Genomic DNA, 20,283 nt, shown 5'->3' with positions numbered 1-20,283 from the left:
TCCTGGGCGGGGCGCACGGGTGACCCTCCTAGTGCTCCGGGATCTCGTGGTCGTGGCGGTGGCCTGGTCAGCGCACAGGGTGGGGTCGCACAGGGTGGGGTCGGGTAAGCCTGGTGGGCTCCCAACGGCCTGGGGCAGGGAAGGAGAAGGGTTCGGATGGTCAGGGTACAGCCACAACCTCTCCCTCCCTGGGGTGGGTGGGGGCACGGACTGCGGGAGGTTTGGGGTTTCCCAGCGTCCAGGGCCGTTTCCACACTGTAAACGGCCGGCTCTGGCCCAACTAACCGGCTTCGCGCCTATCCGGCGGCCTTCCTGAAGGAAGGAGAGGGGAACAGAGTTTTGCCATCGGGCTCCGCAGTGTGGGAGACCAACCGGCAGGACAGGTGCCAGAGGCCAATTCAACAGCCGGAATGAACGCTTTCCCAGGGCGGGGATAGGGTGTGGTGAGCTCGGGGCAACAGGGGGTGCCAGGAGCCTAACGGAGGGGCGGGTGAGGGAATGGCTTACGGCCTCCTCTCCCCGGGCCAGGCCGCTCGACAGGAAGAACTTCCCACCGCACCCAGGGTAGGCGGTGGGAAGCCAGGCACAGCGGGTGAGAGGGGGCTAAAGCCGCGCCCCTTGTCGCTCCCCGCAGCCCGGGGCTGCCCCGCAGGAGGCCTGGCTGCATGTTCGTGTGCAGACGCAGGGACCATCCTCACCTGTGGACGGCGAGGGGCGGGCTCGCAGCACGTCCCCGAGGACGCTCTAAACCCTGGCCCGAGGCTCACTGGGTCTTGTGCCTGGTCCCCACGAGCTGGGGACTGATTGGTGGGAGGACGCCCGGGCGCTGGGTGGGAAACCGAGGCAACAGGGGCCGGGTTCCCAGCTACCCACTCCTGCACACATCCGCCCCCGGCCTTATGCTGCCGGGGAGGAGGGGACTGAGGAGAGGCTGGATGGAGCCCCTCTGCGGCTTTGTTCCCCGTGCCTTCTCGGCCTCCCACCCCTCCTCAGAACTGCTCTGATTCTGCAATTCCCCCGACTAGATCTCGTTCTAATTTAATTTGCCCGCGCCTCCCCGGGCCCCTGCGGCCTCTGCGCCCCCTGGCGGCAGCGGCCCCTCAAGGACGCGCACGCACCTGTTCCGTCCCTGTCCTCCAGCCAAAACAAAGATGCTTCCTCCAGGCACAGCTCAGCCTCCACGCAAAGGCCACTAAGGACGCAAACCATAACCGCGAATTCCTGGCCCTGCCTGCTGCGGGTGACAGTTGACTGGGAAGAAAAGCCACCAGGGCTCCTGGATTCCATTCACTCCCAACAGTCCTGCTCCCACACTGAGTGTGTACCTGGTGCCTGCACTGCACATAGACCCTCCCCGCTGCCGCTTCCTACTGTGTGACTTGCCTGGCCTCTCTTTAAATACCTGCAGTGGCTTTGAGAACGGCCTCTGCAAACACTACACTGCCAGTGTAAACTCTGGGATGGAATACTTGGCACCTCAGGGGCAGCAAAGGCAACAGAAACAGGTACCTGCCAGTCTCATACCCTTACCCAGTGACCTACAAACTTGAAATTGTCGAATATCTGTGTGTGTGCATGGGGGGGTGGGTGGGGTTGTTGATTTGATTTTTCTATTTGATCACACTCAATTTTCTTGACTTTAGTCAATATTGCAGACTTCTTGTAAACGGTCCTCCTTTCTGTCCAGACCAGGGTTAAGTCACCCCAAATAAGTAACTTCAGAAATGTGGCACAAAGTCTCTTGGCTGCATATCCCAGAAATCCCGAAGCATCTTATTGCACAGGCTGCGCTCATCTCTGCTAAGTGCTAGGTATAGTCTCAACACTCATCCTATGTAGCTAACTTTTCCTTCAGAATTGGAACCCCGAATAATTTGCAACATTGGAAGGAAAGCTGCGACCCAAGATTTCCATGGGACAAAGTGTCAGACTCTTCAGGCCTGGTTCACTGCCCTCACCCGTCAGAGAATGCCCACACCACTTCCTCTTCCAACCCTCTCCCCTTCTGGTAGTCACATGGTCGGAGTCAGCAGAGCGGCTCCATGACTTTAAATTTATGCCGAGATGCATTTTGGGCGAACACTGCTCCCTTGTGTAGGGTGAGAACATTAGCACAGATGGCCAACCCGTGAGTGAGTGACCTGGGGACTGCTGGCATCACCACATTGTATGCCAGAGCTCAGTTCACAGTGCCATGTGCTCGGTGACTTGCCGGCCACTGGCATGTCTTCCAGCCACACCTCAGACCTCTAACGCACTGTCTTACACTCACCCTTAGGTTTGACTAGAGCGCCTCCATCCCCCTTGGGTCTGTTCTAAGGCTTCATTAAGGTCTAAATAGTCCACTTTTCCTTTCAGCCATGGTCATGTAGTTATCTGACACCCTGATGTCTTCTTTTCTACAATGTTGTGGCCAGAGGTTGGATATTCAGTACCAAAGCTACTTTCATTGCAAGTTTCCATTTCCCGATGCTCAGCTCTGTTCTCTCTCACCCATCCCTCAGCCATCCGAAGCCTGATGGTGAAATCGTGAACCGGACCAGCCTTGCCGTCTTCCCCAAGCTGCTCACAGTGCCCTGGTGGCCCGCATTCTCAGTAAAGTAAGGGAGATCTAAACCATCTCAAGCAACGTTCACAAAATGCTCTGCCCAAGCTAAGTACTTAACAGCAATTGAAAGCAGGATCAGAAAAAGATGCATGGAGCATAATGTTAGTTTGGGGGCTGGTGAGTGGCAGAGTTTTAGGGAAGCCTGTAGGACCGGTAGTAGTACTTTTCCTGCACCACTCAGAACTGAGTACTGTGACATTATTGGTACAAGACGGTCAGGGGAGCCTCCGCCTGTAGGACTGTGACTTCAAGTTTCAGCGAAGAGCAAAGTTATGAGAATTTCTGAAGGCTTGAGATCTGCAGACTTCGTCACACTCAAAACACCCTGGAATACGTATGCTCTCTCTGAACTAGCACCTGCTTTCGGGAGTTCGCCTCTGAATCTAGCTAATTACATAAACCTAGACTCAGACTTTAAAAAATCTTGTTGATTATAAGCTCTCTAGCCCTTAGAAAAATAAGTATCAACTACATGAGACATATCAGACTGAGAAAATCACTGGTGGTGGGAAAGAATATTTTTTATCAATATGCAATTTTATCTTCAATAGTACAGAAAAACAGGGTGAATTATAGCTCTTACCTGGATCTGCAGTCCATTTACAGCAGAGTACCTGAGCTCTGGCTGGCACAGCTCAGTGGATTGACTGCCAGTCTGCAAACCAAAAAGGTTGCCAGTTCGATTCCTAGTCAGGGCACATGCCTGGGTTGCAGGCCAGGTCCCCAGTAGGGGGCGTGGGAGAGGTAACCACACACTGATGTTTCTCTCCATCTCTCCCTCCCTCCCCCTCTCTGTAAAAATAAATAATAAATAAAATCTTTTTTAAAATACACAAAAAAGACGCATGAAATGTCCAGTGACCTTTGGAACACTGACAAGAAATGGCACTGGTCAGCGGGATGCAGAGTGTGAGGAAGGGAGCGGAGGACGCCCGCGCCGTTGGCCCTGTGCATCCCTAGCAGCAAGTCGCGGCGCAGTGCCCACCACCCGTGTTGGCCACACTCTGCTACAAAAAGCCCAACTAGTACGCCAAGAGGCCAGGAATAACTTTAATTTTTAAAAAAAAAGTTTAAAAGGCAACACAACCATAAAGGGAGTACATCACACAAACAAAAGACTTTGCAGGCAACACTGATTGGGAATAGCAAAACACTCGGCTGGTGGAAAAAAAATGAAACTAAATTATATACAATAGTAGCTAAAGGTGATATTGAAAAAGTCTTATTTACTGCGACTCAGGATTTAACTTGCCATTATCTATTGCTTATTTATTCAGGATTGTAAATAATACTTATATAGAGACATAGAGATGTGTAAAAATGAAATATTGTGAAAAAAATACAATTTTTCAATTTCATATGAAACTGAAAGTATAAGTTTTGTCCAATATGGAATGTACCTACATTTGTTTATATTAGGGCTCTAACATCCATTTAAAATTTTTCTGTTTTTAAAAAAGAAACAGCTGACCCACCATGCCAGTTCGCTGTAAATCTTGTTTGCTCAAAACGAGCATTTTCAGGTGAGGTCTGTTTTGTTTGCTCAAAGTCCACTGCGATTCTTCAGAAGGTGTACTGGCCCAGTGGTGGAACGCGTTTCCATGGAGAGTCTGATGGCAGCATCGGGGCGGGGCAATTGGGCGACGGGAAGTGAGAAAAGGGAGGTAAGAGCCCAAATCCTTATGAAGGATGACATTCAGTTGTTAAATTTTAAGGGATACCCGATGGCTTTTTCCAGGCACTCAACTAATGAGCCAGCGGAAAGAAAATCCCTCTCTACTTCCACAAACTTGATGTAGATAGATTTGGGGGAGACGCCAGGATCCACAATGCAGTTCTGGGACAGAAACCCATTAATGCCAACCCAATCCTTGCTGAAGGTTTTGGTATTGGCCTGGAAGTGTAAAAATAAGCATTGCTGCAGAGTCCTGACCTCAGCGATCCCGAGGTAGCAGTAGACGATTCGGGTGGGTTCTACTTCCACCTGCAATGAGGCTTGTGCCGAAAGGGTCTCCAAGTCAACTCTGCCCTCCTTTCCCGGGTCCAGGGAACTCTGCTCCATGCGGGGGGAGGAGGGCCTTTCCATACACTCTTCATAGCCAATGGCATAAAGGCCCGGGCTTTTGGGAATGCCTCCTGGCAATAAATACTGAACAACGTTCCCACCGGTTGGTTTGGAGTGGGCAATGGGTATCCAGTCAATTTCCATGTGTAGCTCCAGACACCTCGCTTCACTAATCGTGATCTCTAAAAATTTGTAGTAAACGTTTTTCCAGTTCATCTTCTGCACTCGGGTCATGATGATCCGCCCCTCAGGCTTCTCGGAGTTGAAGTACTCCCGGAGCCGTTTGCCGAGCGGCACCTGGGAGCTGATCTCAGCATAATGGTAGCGGATATCCTCTTTCCAACGGGTGTTATAACCAATCCCAAAGATGGCCAGTTTGTTAGAAAGATGCAGCCTTGAAAAGTCTGTCCAGCTTTGAAACAGTTCCCATTTCAACTGCACTGATTCCAAAATCTGGACAATATTCTGCATGATGTCTCTCTTCCTAGAAAGAGAAATAAATGTGAAATTCCTCAGGTGTCCAGATCAGCACTCACCACCAGAACTTTCCTCAATGATAGAGCTATTATTCTACACCTGTGCTGTCCAATATGGCGGCCATTGGTGCTTAAAACGTGGTTAGGGTGAGTGAGGTAGCTTTAGTTACAATTTGAAACCACGGTTAAATAAACACATGTGATCAGGAGCCTCCATAACGGACAGGGCAGGTCTAGGGAAACATAGTGTTAAAACCTGAGACTCTTCACTAGGAAGTTTCTAGGAATTAATGACAAACTGCTTTCCATTACTTATTTAGGCTGGCTGAACCAATTTGAGCAACTATTAATACATAAGGCCCTAGGACTTTGAAAACCCAAGGGCCATGAATTTCAAGGGGCTATTACAATGCTCCCCATGGCCTTCAGACCTAACTACCAAAGGCAAGTGAAGAATGTTGTATTCAGAAAGGCATCCAGCATCACGGAAAACAATGACCATCTTAATTTCCAATCTGGAAATTCTGAAAGTTCAACAAGTTTGGCCCATACATGCTTACTGTATGAAAATAGACAACTGACTATGAGCAATGGCCTGGGGCAAAAAGAAAACAACATTTTCTTCTATTTGTCTGCAATTCATTACTGCTCCCAAATTTAAAAGAACTGTTAGTACAAAACAGAATTAGGATTTGAGAATTAAGAAGAAAAAGGTTCATGTTAGGTTTGGCTTTTGGGATAAAAATTCAAGAAAATGAATTGAGATTGTTCTAGAAAATATTTTAAAGAGGGAAAGAAAAATTTCAATTTTGATTTGGACAGTTAACAAGGTTAAGACAGAAAATGCAGGAAATTCTTTTTGTACACGCTGGATTCATGTGTGTGTCTGTGTATATATACACACACATGAAATATATATACACAGACACACACACAGGCATATAAATATACATAAAATTACAAGTTTGTCCTCAAGTATAACAAAACTTTGATACTGGAAGACTGAAGTTTGTTAAATATTAACTTAGCAACAAACTATTATCCTCTACATCAATCACAGCCTTCAGCTACAAAAATACTCAACTACCACTCACATACAATCAAACAAGCAAGAAAGAGGGTGTGCGTGCTGGTTTACTAAAGCTGCTTGGGAGCAAATGGACCCTGGAAACTCCCTATGCCATTCTCCAACCTGGGGGAAGCTCCTGGAACAAACTGGGGAATCTTCCATGCAGTCATTCTCAGTCTGGCCTCCTTGACTTGCTTTGCAAGATGACAAAGAGATGACAAATTTTGCTCTCAGCTGCTTCCTGGGGCCAAACACCGCCCCGGATCTAACCCCCATCCTTTGCTTTGTTTCAAAAGCTTCCCAAGTGTCAGAGTGGCCATCTGCATGAAACACTGTGTTCCTGGAGAGTTGTCCCTCTTCTCAGAGGACACAAAGGCACTTGATCACTTTTCTAATATTAAGCCTGTGCTGCTTATGAGGTTGAGATCGAGGACTGTGCACCCTGGCCTGTGTGGCTCAGTTTGTGGGGCATCATCCTGCAAACTGAAAGGTTGTGGGTTCAATTCCCAGTCAAGGCACATGCTTGAGTGCCCTACCGGGACACATGCAGGGGGCAACTGATCAATGTTTCTCTCCCTCCCTTCCCCTCTCTCTAGAATCAATAAAGGGAAAAAATTCTTTAAAAAAGACATAGGATGTTTCTGCATGGGTCAATACTTTTAAAAAAACAAACCTATTTTCCAGATTTCTAGGCAGATGAGGCTAAGGAGCTAGATGGAAGGCAGAGATCTGCTGAGATTTTGTCTGCCGGTGGATGTACCCCAATGCCTGACATACAGTAGGTACTTGGTATGTGGTGATTAAATGAGCAGAATGCTGCTTTCCTTCGTATAATGAGGTCACCTAAGAGCTTGCCTTTTGATTCTCAACATGTGATATTACAAGAAATGTAAGTGCCCCGCTAGCCCTCCTCTCTAACACCAAGTCAACTCGCGGTCCCATGACCCATCTTTCCGTCTTTCTTACACATCTAGGCACCCATACCCACACAGGCAAACTCCACAAACATGCTTGTTTTCACGGAACATATTCATTTCTCCTGATGGCATACAAAATCTCCTACATGTTAGATCAACCACTGGAAAACTTAAGCTCAGAAAATGAGGGGAATGACTGGACACCCTTCCTCAGTAAAATGAGACCTCACTAAAAAAAGACCCTCAGGGAGGGTCTTCCCACTAAACTTAGATACATGCGCTTTTTGCAAGGGGCAGCCTGTACTTACTGTGCTTCTTCAGAAGACTCTTGTTTTATTTTTAATGTTCTCTTTGTGACAGGCATTTCATCTGAAAAGCAAAGATTTGGAAACATTATATTTTCCTCAGTGGTGGCATACATTTCTGTAGATAAGTAGCTACGTGTTTGCTGTTCAATCCACTTTCTAATTTGAGGACTTAATTCTAGTTTCAAACACTGCCCAATGCCTGACTTGTAAATGTAACTCTTATATAATGAGATGCATACATTTCTATGCAAGATCAGAAACCAGCTCTACAAGTATAACATTCTTCAAGGTCACCAGCAGATTTCTAGCTAGGAGCTTAAGGCTTAATTTCACTGCAAACATGAGTTTTAAAGGAACAGAATGAAAATAACTCTGTGCAATTTAGACTTCCTGTATAGGTTTTACAGAGCAATTACTTCCCCTGTATCAGGATCAACGTGTTCTGCATGTGATTTTTGCCCAAAGATTTGGAAGAGACTGAACTCTCATGGCCACACCAGAGTGCTGGGCGCCGCAGCAATCCAAACCTTGCTACTGTTTTGAAATTAAGAAGCAGTGATTGGCCCTTTTTATTCTTCCAGTCTTTAAAGCTCTCTCTTAAATTGTGTTCCCTTAGAGTTTTTATAGCCCCTTCCTTCTCTCCCCCTCTTCAAGTATTTGAGAAATGAAAAAACAACAAAAACCCTGTTCCTGTCCAATCAGCATTTCTGGGTCACCCTGAGCTGGGGAAGCACGCCACTCGTACCCGTCCCACCGCCTCCTGGGGGCTGCCTGAGCGCCTCGGGTGGAGTGACCGCGTCCCGGTGAGTGAGCACCCACCACACCACCTGCTGTGGAGATGCAGTGGCAGCGGCAGCCACTTGACTGGTATTTCCAGATCAGAAAAATCAAAATTGGAGCATTTACTACAGAAAGGAACGTACATATACTCTCGTAATCAGGCCCCACGAGCTCACAGATTTGGTGGCCGGGGCTGTATTTTCCATCTGGAATGTTAAGACTGTGGAGGCATCATTCTGACCATTGTTGGCAGGGGATGCTTTATGAAGTCTGAAGCAATACGACTGCTGAGGAAGCTCCAGTGGGCGCCCTTTTTCAGACAACCTGAGGCCCCCCTCACATTTGTTCAGACTGGAGTCTGGGAGGGGACCGTTTCCAAATCACTAACAGCAAGGAAAAAGAATCTGGGATAAAGGAAGGGAAAGGCGGTTACATCCACAGCAGCTGAGCCAGGGGTCAGACTGGTGGCTGCTGCTGCTGCTGCTGCTGCCCCGGAACCAAGAGGGGGTGGGACATGTCACACTGCACAGGATTCCACCCCGAGCCACCTGGGGAGCTCGGGATGAGAAAGCGACTCTATGTGGTTAGGAGGTTTGTGGGTGCCCAAACCACGCACGGTTGTGACCAATGCCAAGCACCAGCAGGCAGTGTAAACCTGAACCAAGGATGCCCCAAGTGCCCCAAATAGACTGGCTATATGCCTTGTGCTGACTGTGGGAACAGTACCAGTCCCGGTGCACACAGAAAGACAGACATAGACAGACAGACAGACAGGCACACACAAGTAGCAGACACGTCGCTTCCTTACCCAATTCCTGCTCTGTTGGGTAGCCATGGAGATCCTGACTGTGGTTTCCCCAGTCCTCCTGTGAATACTCCTCCATAGTGCTGCCATCTGACTCCAGCTCCTGGTACAAGCCACTACTGTTAATAAGTACAGGCTGGCAGGGCTGAGCATCCCATCCTCCCTGACCAAACACCTGTTCCAACTGTTCAAATGTGTAACTGCTCTTTCTTTTCCCAACACCATGTTCTTTCACCCGACTGTAACACCTGCGAAGGGTCTAAGACACAAAGTCTTTTGTTATTCCTTTAAAGCTGTACTTCCTCTTCCAGGTACGGACCACAGATATTAATTACTATTAGACAGACACAGACAGACAAACACAGACACATTGTTACAGGAATGCTAGATTTCAAATTCATTATTATATTAGAAAAAATACTAATTTAGCATTTACTCAAACATGTTATAATTCAAACAATTATTTTACAATTAATAATCCATTAAACAAGAACCATTACAACATTATTGCATGTACCCCATACACATATTATATACCCCTCCCCCACTTAAAAAGAATAAGAAGAAAAAAAAAGAAAACAAGAAATACCAGCCAGCCAATAGGATGCACACCTGCCACAGAAGAGAGAGAGCTGCTATTGTGCCAGAATTTGGGGAAAGTGAGGGAGGGAGGACAGAAAGAAGAAATGCCAAAGACAAGAGTAAAACCATCCTTACTCTTCATTAAGAAGGAATACAGGGTGAGAACAAATGCCTGAACCAAACGACTAGTGAAACATATTTCTCACATAGTCCACATTCCTTACTAATGTCCTCTGCCTTTGGGAAGTTGCTGAAATTTCAAAGAAGTCAAGTAAATAACGCTGCAGATTCTGAGTCTCCAGGATCGATGCTCAAGAAACAATACACCAATGCCCACACCTAAAAAGAAGCCAATCGGACCGCTCAGACTGCCAGCTAAAGAAACCAACGAATGTGGCCCATCATTTCTTTTTGGGAATGCAAGGGACGTGTAGAGGTCTCATTTTACTTGTTTTTCTACCTTGTATTGCACAGCAAATAAATAACACTATGCAAGTCCATATACAACCTTTGATTGTCTTCATGGTCTTCTAGGCCATGTTTCTTATTATTGACCCAGTGTCCTTAGTTTAATAATAAATCTTACACTATCTCATAGATATTGCAAAAGACAAATCAAGGACTTGGTCCCAGCTTCCAAATTTAGTTTAGTTGTATCCCCTCTTTGTCCCATCTGTGCCTCCCATTGTTCCTTCTGCTTTGCTGGGTTTCACTCTGAGAACTTCCTTGGGACAAGAAGGTTCTGTTTCTTCGGGGGGTCCCACACACCTCCCACCACACCTGCACAAGACCAGTTCACCTCTGACTTCCCATAGACACCTTAGCCAGACTCTATGTTTCTCCTAGACGTGACATTACTTTCCATAAGCCAGTATGTCACCTGTTCTCCCTGCACTAACTCAAGAGTCCTTTACAGAGCCTCTATGAAAATTCAGCATCTTTACATCACAGCCGACAAACGACAAGACACTGTACGACACTTCCCTTGATGCCAGAAATCCACACAGGCAAAGGGGACAATAAGAGTGGGACATGGGTGATGACAGTGTCCTCCGACACCAACAGAGCAGTGACTGGTGCCACCTGACCCTGGGCCCAGCTGGCCCGCCCCCTGCAGAAGTGCCTTCATCATTCTCCCTCTCCAGCTCCCTTCTGGTGCCTCCAGTGACGTCTTAAGGAGCTGGGGTTTCTGAAAATACACTCTTTAAAGGGGATCCTTCCTTGTCTTTGTCGGAGAGTCACAAGTATACAATACAACACTTTCTAGAACAAATGAACTTGGGGAATGTGTCATGGGCAGCCTTTGATGGAGGGAGACAGATGCCCGCCATGGAGCTCAGCAGGCTTGCTGCACACCCTCCCGTCCCAGTGCCCTCTGCCCTCCCAGCAGAGACTAGAATTGGAATTGCAAACATCTGCCCATTTATTTTTATCTCACCATGTCTACTTGCTGCCTCCAAGAACACCCCAACCACTCTTTTCGACTCCTCCGGGGACCGTAAATGGAGAGGCCCAGCTGTGTCCCTTCTGCCCTTCCCAGGCCATACATGGAGATGGAAGCCAAGCACTGCTGACGGCTGCCTAGAGAAAAGCCTTCGGCAGCAAAGGGACCAGTCAGCTCTGTCACTGAGGGTCACGTCACTCCAAAGTCAGGAAATACAACTACTGGTCCCTTGAAGAAAGGTGCCTCCCTCATCAGGATGTGACTGGGCATAAACAAAGCCACAGACCTCTGACAATACAGTGGGAAACCACAGGAAAGATTTCCTTTCTCTAAACCACCAAAACCGAGTTTAGGTTTTCACTTGGCTTGTGTAATTGCGAGTAAGAAAACAAGGGATATCTAATAGCTTTAGATAAGAAGAATCAAATGATATGTATTACATGTCTCACTTTGTCGTGTACTTGGGTGATCCACTTTAACAGTTAGTGTGCCGATAGTAAAATGTCTAGCACTGGTCTGAGGAAAAAATGTTTGGTAATCCTCAATTATTATGATAAAACTGGATGCATTAAAATAATGTTAGAAAGATTTCCAAACTGATGTTAATGCTCTCAAAACACAACTACACGTGAGGTAAAGACCAGAGCCAAGGAGAGGCTGCCTAAACAGGATACATCACCTAAGGTGGGAAAAGAAGTAAGAACCTGAACATCCACCTGACCGCTACTGTAAGAAACACTGGGATTCGGTTGAACTTCCGGGACTTTAGGAATGGATAAAAAGGACATACATGGACCTTCTGATTCTTATCATCAGACAAGTTCTCATCACCTTCCACGCTCTAAATGATTCCCCAAAGCATACACTTCAGCCACTGTGTGTCTGTGGCAACAGCCCTAAACAAACCAACCTAAAAATGCTCTCTCAACTGGAAATGCAGACGATGCTCCAGAACCCAAGAGAAATGAGTCTCACCTCCCACTGCAGACAGCTCACCACGCCCAGCAGGGACCTCAGTGTCGCTTTTCCTGGAGAACCACGTCCTATTTCCTGCTCCGCACAACAGCCTCGCTCCCTTCCTTCTTCCTTTACCTGACTCACCTTAGAAATGTATAGTACGTCACGCTCTAGCATTTAAAAAAAAACAAAATCAAAAACAAAAAACCTAAGATCTCAGGGGAGAGGGAGAAAGAATTTGCTTAAAATTATTAAAGACTGTTCTATTCACAACTAAGGACACTTTCCCTATTGTTAGAAATTTCTGCAGTGACACAAGGGGACTGCCTCCTCCCAGGGGAAGAGCTGGGTGAGAGACTGTACCTGGAATGAGGTCACCTGGACAGGTGGGGGTGTCAAGAAAATCTGGACAGAGAAACTCAAGTGTCAGTAACGACTCGATCAAAAGGTCAAATCAGGCGTTCACGGGGATGCGATCGGGAAGGAGTGCCAGGCGAATGCCGACTAAACCCACCTCGCCAGATGTCCACTGGAAACAACAGGAAAAGGGCCCATGAGAAGACCTGGAGGGTGCCCCATTACCAAAGCAGGGGGGAAGGAAGATGGCTAACAACTGACAATGTATAGACAGAGGGAAAGTTTGCCAAAGAGCAAGATTAGAGTGAAGAGAAACGAGAGAATAAAGATGACACCCACTGTGGATGAGTGCGAGGGGAGACTACGGGGGTGGGGACAGGGGACAGGAGAACAGAGGCAGGAACTGGAGAGGGGCAGGGTGGGGTTGGACAGCAGCAATGCAGAGAAAGACCCAGGGTCACAGCACACGTAACATCGAATACAGTGCACGATGCAGCTATCTTGCCAAAGTTAAGTACATCCAGCATTGGGTTGTGTAAGCAGAGGAATCACATGTAAGCTATGAAGGTGGCTCTTCCTCTCTATTCAGCACCGGTGAGGCCACAGCTGGAGCACAGCATTCAGTTCTGGGCATCGAACCAGCTACAAGAGAGGGAAATTGTAGAGTTCAGAAAAGGGCAGATAATATAATGAAAGGCTTGGAAAATAAGATCTGTAAGTAGGGCCAGTGGTTTCATCAAAGCCCTTTCTGACATTATATAGGCTACTTTGGGGTATAAACAATGTTTCTTTTGCCTGGTGTCCTCCGATCCCTCCTGTGACCATCAGGAAGTGGGAAGAGCGGGATTCTTCTGTGGTGCGGCGGCAAGGGAGGACGCCAGCTAAGCAAACCTACCCGCACCTGCCAATCATTCTGCTGCAGGCTCAACTGTCATCTCTGAGTTTACCCCATTTCATTCAATCATAAAGTAAACACCGTGACAAAACCGCTGTTCTACTAGAGCCCACTGCAGGTGGGACGGGTACACGACAAGGAGGCACAGTAATCAGGCATAATAGCTACACAAATGTTGTGTAGAAAACGTTCTTTGGAATGGTCAGTCTAGGAAACGTCAAGTCCAACTGCAGGGAGGACGGCTGGGTTATAATAGCAGGAAACAATGTTGTAAGAAAGAACAGGCAGTGAATCAGATTTTCAAATGTAGTTGCTAAACTGGCCATACTAGAAATGGATTACACAGCTTATTTTAACATTCTGCCAACTAACTACAACAAATTTGAGATTTTTTGAGCCTAATGATTAAATAGAGAATATACTTGTTTGCAAATGAAGTCTAAAAAATCACATAGTATGTTCCACGAGAGGGGAAATTACACGGGGGGCATATCGCCAGTGATCCATTGTAGAAGTGCTGAAAGGAATGCCTCAGCCTAAGCAGATGTGTATTTTGAAGCGGAAAAAGCCTTTGTGAAACTGATCTTCTTCCTTTAAACTTAATTACTGCTTTATTGCAGCTGCTACTGGCTGCTCGGTTAACTGAGGCAACAAAACAACCGTGAGTTCATTCAGTATCTTAAAGAAAGACTCACGATTTCTTCAATTAGTTTTATTTTCTGACTGTGAGCACAAAGGTAGGAAAGAAAAACCCCGAAATATACACATTTCTGCAGGCAGCAAGAGGGATATTAGGAATATAGTGTAAATTTCTGTATCTCTCTATCCAGCTCCCTACCTACCTACTGCGATGTAAGGAAGGCACAGGATGCGGTCTAAGGCAAAACCCACCCATCTGGGGCCAGCAGAACTTTTACATATTTTCTTAGGCTTTCTATCCATCAAAATCTGGCAAACTAAGTTGCCAGTCACCTGCATCCTTTAAAACCAACCAAACATCTTGTGTTAAAAACCTGTGCTCTGAACCACTTGGTTGTTTGTTCCATAAAAGAACATAACAGGCAGTAGTCAGAAACTCTAAAATGAGGTAGATTTCATTCAAGTCTCAGGTTTTATAAGAGAGTCTAAGGACTGGGACATCCGGTTTAAGTACAATGTACCCAGTTTACTCACTATTCTGCCCGTTCAGCTAGAGCACCATTAATATTTCCTTCAAGAGGTAAATTAGCCAAATTCCCATCTCTTGAAAGAAGCATTCAAGGCTATCAGCGTACTCTTGACAAAAATTTGGCACTTTTTTCTGTTTCGTGGGAAAGAAATCTTTTTCAGAAGCGGCAAATAAGCAATATTAACTGTTTCAGCAGCTATGAGGATTATCTGCTCCAACTGTATCACGCAGTACTTGGTCCTTCACCACGTGACTAACATCCACACAGGTGCTGGGTAAATCTCCCATGGCAGCAACTCAAAACAGGGAGATGCTCGGACCCAGAAACAAGAGCACATGGGAAAGTCAGTCTTCACTGCTTTCCTTCGTAGTCACAGTGGCTGCGTGTCAACATCTTCCCATTTTAACACAGAAGGGTCTCCATGGAGCAGGCAACGTCTACACTTACTCCTTAACCCGATGGGCTCAAAGTCTAGTCTGCCACTGCACTGAAATGGTTCGAATTCTGGTCAGCGACGTCTTCCTAAATGGCCCTCAAACTCTGTCCTGCACTCACCTGAGTGTCCTGCAGCATTTGCCACTCTTCATTACCCACCTGTGTCACTTACCCTGGCCAAATATCTCTTATAAAACTTTCTGTAATACACTGATCTACAGGGGGCAGGTGGAGCTGCCTACGGCTCTAACGGCAAACCAGGTTCCATCTTCCAAAATATGAAGTTCAGAATGGAAAAGAACCTTGGAGATCAGCCGGTCCAACTTCTCCAACTCAATAAACAAGGAGCCAAGGCCCCAAGACAAATAAGCATTCCTTCCAAAGGAATCTGGCATATAAAAATGACCAAATGCCACCCACAAAATGTTACTGAGAAAGCAATGCCAGACTGTGCGCTCCCTGAGATGGGTTCCACCTGCCTCGTTCACCCTCTCCCTGCCCCTGCAATAGGGCCTATTGAGTAAGGGCAGCTTGATATATTTTTAAGTTAATGAGTTAATGTAATTTAAAAAATATTTTATTTATTTACTTTAGAGAGGGGGAAGAGAGGGAGAGAAACACTGATGTGTGATGCGTGAGAGAAACATCATTGCTTGGTTGCCTCTCACACCCCACACCCCCAACCAGGGGACCTGGCCTGCAACCCAGGCATGTGCCCTGACTGGGAATCGAACCAGAGACCTTCTGGTTTGCGGGACAATGGCCAATCCACTGAGCAACACCACTCAGAGCAAATTAACTGCCTTTAAAGCAGTAAATCACTTAGCAAGAAGATGACATTTTTCTTAGCAAAGAAAATCAGGAAACTTGTTTAACTACTACAGTATATTTATAAAATCAATAAATCCAAGTGGGTACAGTTCCTAAGATCCTTTGAAAAAAGCAGGAGCAGAAAAGGGAATAAAACACAGATACAGCTATAATTAACAAAGGGAAATTAATTTCTCTGTAACAAAGGAAGACTGACTGCAGAGGTCAAGGCTGTTATAAAAATATCTACCATTCCTGTTATTTTCTTCTTTGGACAGGGAAGGGGGGCACCTGTCAAATGAAGTTCAGCTGCCTCGTCCCAACTTTATCATTTCTTATGCCTTACACATTAAATACTACAAAATACACAGTAGTCCTGTCCAAGACAGAAAAAGACTGCAGTCGTTTCCTGGATTTTAACAGGGCCAAATGGAAGAAAGACCACGGGAAACCGGGATCTTACCTCCTGGAGCCCTGGCCTCTGTGGGGGAACTAACTGTCCAGGACGGATTCTACCAGCTTGTACTTTCTCCCAAACCTGGCTGTTGACGAGTCATTTTTATGCCTGTAACTGGTCAGTACTGACTTCGAGAGGGAGAGATTTTTGTACAGAACAAATAATTCAGAAAATTTGGATTTTCTGGGTTCCTCCGTGCTATCAGCTGAGGGTCTCTTGCCTCAAGGAGGACAATACTGATTGTGCAGAACAAACATCTTCCGTTGCTTGAGGCACTACACTCAGGTGGCCACAAGCATTTCACCTTACACTGTGGGTGAATCCCACAGAACTCACACCAGCTCACACCGGCAGCAACACTACAAAACACACACCTAATAATATGCATGGTTGTTTATGGGTTCCTTTGGGACACAAGAATCCTTCCAGACATGGAATCAAGTGCTTTTCTGTTTAGAACAAGACAGGTCAAAAAATTAGGATATATCGAACTGAACCATTTCAGACACAGGCAGCAACAGGTGGTGACAGTCATCCAAGACAGTCAGACAACACTGTCTAGAGAACCTCCTCCCCGTGAAAGGGGGAAAGCCAGTTATTTGGTAAAGAATTGACTTGCATTAGAGGTTATTTTCATCTGACCTCTTATGTCACCTCTGAAGGTGCTACATTAGCATCTCTATTGAATTTTCTTCTCACTACTTCACATCCTGGGGTACCACCTCAAAGCAGTATTCAGATCGTATTAAAAATGTTTGGCTTTTTCTGGGCTAGAGGGGTGGGCTGGGTGGAGCAGGGCAAAAAGGAACATTGGGACAACTATAATAGAATAAACAATTAAAAAAAGGTTTTATTGATTTATTTTAAAGTAGAAAAAAAGTTAATTTTTCTATCCTGACTGGTACGGCTCAGTTGGTTGTGTTGTCCCGCAAAGCAAAACGTCACTGGTTCAATTCCAAGTCAGGGCACGTGCCTGGGTTGTGAGCTGCTTGATGTTTCTCTCCCTCCCTTCTCCTCTAAGAATAAATATATAAAATCTTAAATTTTTAAAAAGATGTTAACTTTTACAAGTATATGATAACAGAAAAACACATTCAAGAGAATTATCTAAAATATTTCCAGGATAGCAGAAAAGAACCACTGATTTGTGAAGGCTTCCCATACAAACACCCTGCATTAGGCACTAACTGTTCCATAATCGTCCATGTCTAAAAATTAAGACTTGCACATGTACATGCACACACACACAAACCACAAAAACCTCACGCAGCCACATCAGTACAACTTCGTGCGGTATTGTACTGTACTGCACTGCTTCCCAACCACAACGGGGTCTCCATCCCTGAGACCAGAGTTTAAAGGGGAAATGGTGCAGGGCAAGTCCTCACGCCGCCCCCAATAGAGGCTGCTCTCTCTATTCTTTCATATGCTCATGATGTTGTTCTTCCAGTTTTGTAGATATTGTCTTATTGGTGTGAACCCCAGGAAAGAAGATACCTACAAAGAAGGGCTCCTGGTGGTTAACGTGGCTTAATGTTAAATCACAGTGCCTAGCAGCCATTTCTGCACAGGGCCCTCTCACAGACCGCACTCAGGGGGACGCCTGCACTTAGCTGCCTGCCTCTGCACCAGACGCCTGTCTGCAGTCTCTCTGGAATGGGCCATACGGGCTAGAGCAGACTGTCACAGAATATAGCAGCCCAGAGCAGAGCTGTCTACCTGGAGAGGGCCTGGGCCCAGGATCTCCTAACAGCAGCAGCGTTCACAGCCTGCTGTCACAATTGAGCTGTTGGTGAGAAACAGCTTCCTTCTTTACTGCACCCCAAACTGGGAATTCCTGTTGGTGTTGAATTGATACCAACAACCTGACCTTTGGTTGACACTAAAAACTGCCATCTGTAGCCCTGGCTGGTGTGACTCAGTGGACTGAGGGCCAGTTTATGAGCCAAAATGTCACAGGTTCAATTCCCGGTCAGGGCACAGGCCTGGGTTATTGGCCAGGTCCCCAGGTGGAGGCATGCAAGAGGTAACCAATCAGTGTGTCTCTCACACATGGATATTTCTCTCTCTCTCTTTGTCCCTCCTTTCCCTGCTAAAATAAATAAAATCTAAAACAACAACAACAACAACAACAAAAAAACCCTACCATCTATAATGCAAGATAATCTATTAGTAAATATTTTTCTATTAGTAAACATTAATATTTTTCTATCAGTAAACATTATGTATTTGGTTGTGAAAAAATAAATAATCTTGACACTTGGATGAAATTATCTAAAAATCAAGGTTATTATAAATCCTCTATCAAGATAATCTGGGTATAAGTGTTAAGATTCAGTCAATTGCTTTATTATTTTTAAGGGTAAATACTGAATTATTTTAGAGTCTTTTTTATTTACATGGTACAAACTATAGGTCATAAGTGTATGAAAAGAACATATCTGACACATGTCCATCCTACAAAAAACCTGAAAATAAGCATCTTCCGAGTTTATGCAACCGTCCTTGGGCAACTCAAACTTTCGTAGACAGTTGTCAGGAAGAAATTCAGGCATTCATTACACTGTCTATAGCTCATTTGGTAACATTTTATATTTCACTCTTACCTTTATGAGGACTGCTAAAAGCAATGGCCACATGAAAAAAGTGTTTGTAACTTGTAGAAAAATCAAACGTTTTCCATGTGGTTCAATGTCCCATGTAATGAAAGTAATCCCTAAGTACTATTTTCTCAGTGCCTACTGTGTGCTGAGATTGGGGCTAAGCAGCCTGCATTTCTTATTCCTAATTTGTATAATAAAGCTAAAAGAGAGGGTCCCAGAAAACCACCAGAAGCAGGCTGTGAGCAGGAGTTTCATGTGGGAGAGACTACTGGGAAAGACTGCGTCGGGCAGGGCTGGGCAAAAGACCTGAAGCAAATCAAAGGCAGCGGCGACAGAGGCCTTGGCTAACTCAAGTGAGGTGTGGGACTTGGAGGGCCCTTCAGAGTTGTCCTGAATTCAGGCAAGGAGGCCCGTGCCTTTGTATTTCAACACTGACCAGTCAGTGGACTCAGGCTGCCCTAGGGCAGAGCGCCTAAGCTTGGGGAGACAGCAGCCTTGCGCAAAGAGAAATTCCTGGGTGGAATCCAACCAGAAGCCACCAGACCAGCGCCCCAGGCAGCTGTGGGGACTGACTCTCGGCTCATTCCTGGAGGAGGGGTCTGGGAAGTAAGATCATGTGTGTACAGAAGACAACTGATGCATCCTTGGTAGAAGAGAAGACAAAGGTAGCAACTTTTCCAAGTCACTATCAGAGTGTATTTAACGTAAGTGAATTTTTAGTTTTGAAGCTGGAACCTGGCATGCTTCTCTTCAGCAGACACTGAAAAGCACAGAAGTCACTGCATTTTCCTTTCTGCTATAGTTGCTGGGAAGCTGACTGCTCACTTTAATACTTAGCTGAAACAGCCACATTCACCTGGATGACTACTCCACTCCCTGCACTGACTTATTTTCCAATTCTGTATCTAGCTTTCTTCACACGCATTTCCTCTTTGTCAGCACATTCATATTATGCATTACAAAACAGCCCACCTTATCCCCACCATCTCGCAGGAGAAGAGGACCCAGACCCTCTCCACATTAGGGGAAAGGCGGCAGGCATAAGGTGATGGACACTCAGAGGCCTCCTTTGTCAGCCACATCCTTACCTGCTTCTGCTGCCGAAAGGGGTTTCTCCTTTTATAATTCAAACTTACTTCCTTTAAGAGGAGTTGGTAGTCCAATAAATACCACCATTTCTGTAGAGACTTGAATGAATGACTGAACATCTTCTACAATAAAAGTTTTTTGGGGGGGTTTGGACACTTGTTTTAAATTCTTCCCAGGAACTTCCAAATCAATGTTTCTCATTGCATTTATTATTTTAGGACATCATAAATTATCTGCCAGAATTTTTAAAATTTGTTTTCATTTCTATAAGAAACATGTACATGATATCCATCTGGGTGCTGCTCTATGATTTTAGTATTGTGTTTATGATTATTTATGATTACCCCATTGCCAAAATATTACTGGAATTGTCAAAACTTAATAAAGGTAGGCTGATGATTAATGAGGGAGCAATATAACCAAGAAGTTAAGAACATGGAAACAGAGTGCTTAGTCT

General features: G+C 45.8%; 1 protein-coding gene across 9 annotated transcripts in view; it reads right to left on the bottom strand.

The window, feature by feature from the left end:
- Positions 1-3,653: 3,653 nt before the first annotated feature.
- MSANTD2 (Myb/SANT DNA binding domain containing 2) overlaps positions 3,654-20,283 on the bottom strand; it is a 29,911-nt gene continuing 13,281 nt past the window's right edge. Inside the window, exons 1-4 of one of the 9 annotated variants that reach the window (XM_037038178.1) lie at positions 12,030-12,946; positions 9,032-9,131; positions 7,444-7,504; positions 3,654-5,157 (exon numbers count right to left, since the gene is read on the bottom strand). In XM_037038178.1, the coding sequence (XP_036894073.1) occupies positions 4,305-5,157; positions 7,444-7,504; positions 9,032-9,131; positions 12,030-12,188 (1,173 nt within the window). In that variant the 5' untranslated portion in view covers positions 12,189-12,946 and the 3' untranslated portion in view covers positions 3,654-4,304. The other 8 variants (XM_037038179.1, XM_037038181.1, XM_037038177.1 and 5 more) reach the window with 8 other exon arrangements.

This window comes from Sturnira hondurensis, unplaced genomic scaffold (assembly GCF_014824575.4).
Source record: "Sturnira hondurensis isolate 20B ecotype Veracruz unplaced genomic scaffold, ASM1482457v3 Scaffold0024152, whole genome shotgun sequence".
In the NCBI taxonomy this organism is placed as follows: domain Eukaryota; kingdom Metazoa; phylum Chordata; class Mammalia; order Chiroptera; family Phyllostomidae; genus Sturnira; species Sturnira hondurensis.
This window is presented reverse-complemented; position numbering and strand designations above follow the sequence as displayed.